The following is a 6,425-nucleotide window of genomic DNA, read 5'->3' as shown; positions in this document are numbered from 1 at the left end:
TATTAATGATTATAACTTATCATGATTATAATTTATTAATGTATTAATAACTCCTCATAACGCATCAATTGGAAAAGAAATTTGTGAGTTTGTATAAAGTATTTAACTAACCATTAGTACATGTCTAAACACTGTAAGTGCAAGCATAAATAAAAAAAACTCACATCTGGTTTGTAAGTGATGCAATACTACATTTTTAAATGCTGAATCCAAAATTTACAGCTTGAAAATACAATAATTAAACACCCTGTAGATGAGCTTATTAATGAAGAGTAAAAATCATAAATTTATCTATAAAACTGTAAACAAGCTGTTTAAATGATGAATTCAGGAATTGCTAACTCATAATAATGTGCTTCTCAATGATGAGTAAAACATCTACACCTGTGCTTATAAACCACATACTAATGAGTATTCCTGTCAGAAATACGTTTTGTAAATGATAAATTCAGTATTTATTCATGCTTAACAAATTCTTCGTAGTGTGTTCTTATTATAAAGTGTTACCAATTTCTTTTTTTGACAGGTTCTTTTCTGTTTATGCGGCAATGAATAACAGGAAATTTGACTATTTTATTTGTGTTTGTTGGATTTGTTTGGGGTTTTTTTCATGGGGATATGATAATGTCATTTTTATTTTTGCCGTACTGTGCTGAAAGGCTTAATCGGCGTCTATGTCTATTTAACCACTTTATCTCTGTAACAGGCAAGTCAGGTGCAGCGTATTAATATTGTTACACTTGGACTCCGGGGAGACAAGGGGACGTTTAACAGATTTATTGACAGAATGGAATATTGCAGACACATATACAATTACCAACAGGGACGTGAGGAATCTGGAGACAGAACGGGAGTGAGTCCTTGAGGTGTGTGGTTTAAGGTCCGACAAGGAGTGACTGAACTGGTGGAGTATATAAAGGACTGGGGAACAAAGGAAGACAGGTGTGGCAGGTTGACTAGATTACTGATGAGAGGATGAAGAACAGGTGTGGAGTGAATGGAGGAGTGGCAGGACAGATTGTAACAAATATTAACATATGCACTGACTACAAAGATATTTGGCAAATCTGATGTTTTACCACAGTTTCCTCCTGAACTCCGCCTTGTAATCCTGCTGTTGGTATCAGGATAATCCTGTTTTTTTTGGATCAAAGTTATCCGGATTCTACAAACTGAGGGTTTTATCCGGATAACAACCAGGACTGGATTACAGAATCCGGATTTCCCTTTTGAACAACCCATTTTCAAGATTTGTTCCTATCCGATAACCGAAATCCAATCGGATTAAATTTGAACAACCAGCCCAGAGTTCCCATTATCCAGGTTTGTAAGTAGAAGCCAACCATCTACTGATGGTGGCCCAAGAATCTTAAGTCATGTTGTGTAATGATAACATGTTTATAACGTCATCTAAAAAAGCTTTGTTGTTATAGCATTACATTTTTCAATGTTCTTTGATGCTGATATTCTACTTACTTATACGTCATTATTTAGTTAGTTAAATCAGAGTCTGCATGTTTTAACATGGTTTCAGTACAGAAGATTAAACTACAGTGTGTGCTGAAGCCTGCATTATGATACCAGGTTTACAACATAATTCAGGACATGAATAAATACGGTTTTTAAAAGCACAAAGCCTAATTAACATACATGAATAATGAATTAAAATATAAACACTACTGGCACGCAACATACAAAAAATTCTATATATGCACCTTATTAATTCTAAACTTAGCAATAATATAACTTAGCTGGTTAAGTTTAGACGCACATAGATTGAATTTAAAGTTAAATCCGAGTTAGCTGTTTTTATTTTTGGCCTGCTAAGTAAAGTTAAGTGCAGGTTTCATTACTGTAAGACGCAGCAGGGGCAGGACAGACTGAGCTGGTCCAGCTAAATTAGCTTCGCTGCTTTCTGTCTTCTTTTGCTCCGTCTGTTTGTTTGTGTTTTTTTTTTTTTTTTTGTCATTTGTCACTGCCAGATGGACAGGTTCTCTTCATTTTGAAAGATCTCCTCACTTGTTTTAGAAAGATGCAGCACTGCTTGCTGTGAGAGGAGAAGGTGGAGCCTCCAACATTATCACTGCTCTGTAATCATTCAAAGCTATTCAGTGCTTGGGGGCCTCTTCTGGCTGCGGCCCCAAGCACTGGCCGGCTTATTCCTGAGGAAGGTGTGAAAGTGCACTGATCCAGGATTAGTTTCATGTGGCTTGATGAATCCTGGCTTGCTCTTTGTGCAGCCAATGAAGCCGCTTGTTTGGATTGAATGAACCCAGCTTAGTTATTTACGTATCCTGGATATCTGGGTCCCACTGATGTGCAACAGGCCTCTGGTCTGTCTTTGTGTTTTGGTGTCAAATGACAGAAAGTTCAGACGAAAGGAGGTGGAGCAGGAGAAAGAAAAGCGATTCACTTCCTGTTATGATCTGCACTCGTTCGGAGGAACAGCTGACAGGAATCAGCAGGAGTTTGTTTGAGGAATAAAACTTATTCAAGATCTTCAGACTTTTTCTTCCAGACTTTCTACAGGTGATACGGTAAAATCAAGTCTTCTGTTTAATATCTGTTTTCCACCTGAACAAGGTCAGAACCTGTACGGTTACCACTGAGCTAATAAACTAAACTGTTAAACATAAGACACATGAGCAGCAAAAGAATCTGATCTTCCACTTTAATAATCCCACATAGATGCAGAAAAGGTTGATTATTCTGTAAATTATACACAGTGTGGATGGCTTTCTGTTTTACTTTCACTTTCATGTGTTGTCAGAGTGTCGTCATGTCAGCTGCCAGCTGCCTCCTGCATGAGGAGCAGTTCCTGTGCTGCATCTGCCTGGATGTTTTCACCCATCCCGTCACCATCCCGTGTGGACACAACTTCTGTAAAACGTGCATCACGCAGCACTGGAACGTGAACAGTTCTCGCTACCAGTGTCCCATGTGTAAAAAACACTTTACAGCACGTCCCGACCTGCAAGTCAACACTTTCATTTCCGAGCTGGCTGCTGAGTTCAAGCAGGCGGCAGGGAAGGAGAGCGGTGGCAGCCCGCAGATACTGCTGGCCAAACCCGGAGAAATCCCCTGTGACGTATGCTCAGGAACCAAACTGAAGGCCGTCAAGTCCTGCTTGACTTGTTTTGCCTCATACTGCGGCATCCATCTTGATCCTCACCAGACATCCGCTCGCCTGAAAACACACATGCTGACTGACCCGGTGGAGAACATGGAGGCCAGGGTGTGTTTGGACCACAAGAAGCCACTGGAGCTGTTCTGTAGGACTGATCAGATGTGTGTGTGCTCACACTGCATCGTTGCAGAGCATGCAGCACATAACATCACCTCCCTGAAAGATGAATGTGACACGAGGAAGGCCGAGCTGCAGCAGACAGAGGATGAAATCCAGCAGCTGATCCAGGAGAGGCAGCTGAAGAGCCAAAGGATTCACCAGCTGAAGAAGCACAGCAAGGATGACGCAGCCAGCGAGATCTCGCAGGGAGTTTGCATCTTCACTGTTTTCATGCAGGCTGCAGAGAGAGATCTGAACCAGCTCATCGAGGTGATTGAAGAGAGACAGAGGAGGACAGAAGAAGAGGCCGATGGCTACATTGCAGAGCTGGAACAAGAAATATCTGCTCTGAAGAAAAGAGCTGCAGATGTGCAGCTTCTCGCAACCTCTCAGGACTATCTCCACCTCCTCCAGAAGTCCAGGATCATGGACTCTGCTGTAAGCTCTAAGAGCTGGACTGAGGTGAGCGTCCGTCCTCCGTCGTACGAGGGGACTGCACTGAAAGCCGTGGCTGAGCTGGAGGACATGCTCAGCAGAGCGAAGGAGGAGCTTCTTGGTGGGGCCAGACTGAGACGAGTGCAGCAGTACGCGGTGGAGGTGAGGCTGGAGCCTGGAACAGCCAATCCGTGGCTCATCCTGTCAGACGATGGGAAGCAAGTCTGGTGTGGGGAGGTCAGACAGGACCTTCCAGACAATGTGGAGAGATTTTCTCTTTACATAAACGTCTTAGCACAACAGACTTTCTCTTCTGGAAGGTTCTACTACGAGGTGCAGGTTCGAGGGAAAACTGACTGGACTCTGGGGGTGGTCAGTGTGTCCGTGAACAGGAAGGGAACAATCCCACTCAGCCCCGCTAATGGCTACTGGGCTATAGGTTTAAGGAATGGAAACCAGTACCTAGCTCTGACCAGCCCCGTGGTCAGCCTCGGCCTGGACCCGAGGCCTCAGACGGTGGGGGTGTTTGTGAGTTATGAGGAGGGGCTGGTGTCCTTCTACGACGTGGACGAAGCGATTCTTCTGTACTCCTTCACTGCCTGCAGCTTCACGGAGACGCTGTGTCCCATCTTCAGTCCAGGTCTTCATCACGGTGGTCTGAACGCCGCCCCTCTGATCCTTTCACCCTCCGGTCCCACCGATCAGACGGCTGCATGAAGGACTGTTTTCCACTAGCTTTTCCATTTTTATTGGATAAAAGTCTATTTTAAAGAACGTAAACTTAATTACATTTCACATTTCTCTTCTTCCATCATTGTCCCACATTCACTGTAAAATAACCGCCTAATGCAGACGGCGCTCGCAGCTTCTTTCCCTGCAGCTGAGGCCTGAGGTGTGTTCTAAAGACATGGGTTGGATTTTTACATTTTTAGGGGCTTAAAAGAGGCCTACAGAGGCCCGTGTGTGTTTTTCTATTTGCAAAATCATGTAGTTTAGAGCAAACAGAAAATCAGATTGATTCATGTTGAACAAATAGATAAAAAGTGTGTGAAATAACTAAGACGTACAACTCAAGATAATTCCAGTCGAGTTTTTATGACTGAAACGGGAGGAAGACGTTTTTCGCTCCATCTCTGGTAGGAACCTTGGCATCACCTTTGATTGTGGTTTACTTTGGATGCACATGTTAATTCTCTGGTTCGTTCTTGTTTTTATCATCTGAGAATTGCTGCCAGACTAAGCTCCATTGTGTCATGTCCTGAGCTGGAAAACATTATTAATGCTTTGGTTTTATCAGGATCGGATTATTGCAACGCGCTACACACACGTCTTAGCAAAACAGCTGCGAGTTGTTCAAAATGCTGCAGCCAGGCTTCTGACAAAATCCTCCAAGTTTTCACGGTGACTCCAGTCTGGATGAAACTTCACTGGCTTCCGGTTTCTTTCAGAGTGCAGTTTAAGATTCGTTAACTGACTTGGAGACAGGCTTCATGGACAGGCACCAGCTTTTTCACCCAGATGTTCCTGGAGGTCCTGGGACCAGGGCCTGCTGATGGTGGCCCATAAGCTTCTGTTCTGGTCCAGACTCTGGAACATTCTTCCTTTGGACTTGAGACGGGTGGAATCTGTGGTTGCTTTTGAAAGCCAGTTAAAACATCTTTTAAATCTGCTTTATTGCTTTATCTTGTTTTTATAAGTCACACAACAGGCAGTAAAAACTTTAAATAATAACATAAAATTACCCTAAATGTGAATTTAGTTAAACACATAATGAGACAGTTTGGTTACCGGGACACTTCTTCCTCATAATCTTTTTAGAATTATTGTTTAATTGCACTTTTAATGTAGCTTTATTTTTTGTGAAACGTCTAGATTGTATGTAAACTTGTGTCATTTGTACGCACTAAATGTGCGTACTGCCGTATGCCTCATTGCCTCTGACCCAGGTCGTCTGGGCCACATTACCAGAGAAAACCAAAGAGATCATCACTGATTTCAGCTGCTCGCTGCCCTCCGTGGCATCATGGGAGGAGGTGGAGCGGGGACCCACTCTGCAGCAGCGAGGACAATCAATACCTGCAACTTGGTAAAAAAAAAAAAAGAAGCCCAACAGTAGCTCGACTTCCTACGGATGCTAAAAAATAACAGCCTCAGTCCAGAGCTGCTCCGTGTCTTTAACCAGGGCTCCATCAAAGGTGGAGCAACTTACTGACTAACAGACCTAAAAGCCTCCAGAGTCATGAGGGCTGCGGAGGAAATAGCTGGTCTCCCCCTGAACCTCTGGATCTTCCAGACCCGCTGCCTGGCAGATGCAACACACCTTTGCTGCCACCTGTTCCCCTTCTGCCCTCTGGGAGGCGCTACAGAGCACCGCCGGCACCTCCACACAGTTTTTATCTGATCTTCTGATTTCAGTTACATATTGTTTGTATACCAGTGGATCACTGTGTGTTTTTTATTTAGCAATTTTATGACTTTTTAAAATCTCATTTTATTATTTTATTTATTTTTAAGATCACCCTAATTTCATCATGTTGATGCTTGTGTCTGACATGATGACAATAAAGTTCTATCTTTGCATATGAGAAGTGCTTCTCAACCGACCTTCCTGGTTAAATAAAGGTTAAAAAGTCTTTTCATTCACAGATTGGTGGTTTGAACTTATGTGTTGTTGAACATTTTTTCATTTCCTCTGTGCAGCTGT

At 43.0% G+C, this 6,425-nt stretch overlaps 1 protein-coding gene across 2 annotated transcripts; it reads left to right on the top strand.

The window, feature by feature from the left end:
- The first annotated feature begins 2,423 nt into the window (after nt 1-2,423).
- LOC121645290 (E3 ubiquitin-protein ligase TRIM39-like) lies at nt 2,424-5,834 on the top strand. Of its 2 annotated transcripts, none has more exons than XM_041993723.1 (2): nt 2,424-2,537; nt 2,771-5,834. In XM_041993723.1, exon 2 carries the CDS (start codon nt 2,780-2,782, stop codon nt 4,436-4,438), a length of 1,659 nt encoding a protein of 552 aa, XP_041849657.1. In that variant the 5' UTR covers nt 2,424-2,537; nt 2,771-2,779; the 3' UTR covers nt 4,439-5,834. The 2 variants fall into 2 exon arrangements, with proteins under 2 accessions (XP_041849657.1, XP_041849658.1); XM_041993724.1 differs by having other exon boundaries at nt 2,428-2,529.
- The last annotated feature ends 591 nt before the right edge of the window (nt 5,835-6,425 follow it).

The sequence above is a fragment of the Melanotaenia boesemani genome, chromosome 8 (genome assembly GCF_017639745.1).
Source record: "Melanotaenia boesemani isolate fMelBoe1 chromosome 8, fMelBoe1.pri, whole genome shotgun sequence".
Lineage (NCBI taxonomy): Eukaryota > Metazoa > Chordata > Actinopteri > Atheriniformes > Melanotaeniidae > Melanotaenia > Melanotaenia boesemani.
The sequence above is the reverse complement of the archived record's forward strand: the minus strand, read 5'-3'. Positions and strand labels throughout refer to the sequence as shown.

Coding starts and splice junctions, on each gene's coding strand:
- LOC121645290 (XM_041993723.1), top strand. CDS start 2,780: ATGTCAGCTGCCAGCTGCCTCCTGCATGAGGAGCAGTTCCTGTGCTGC.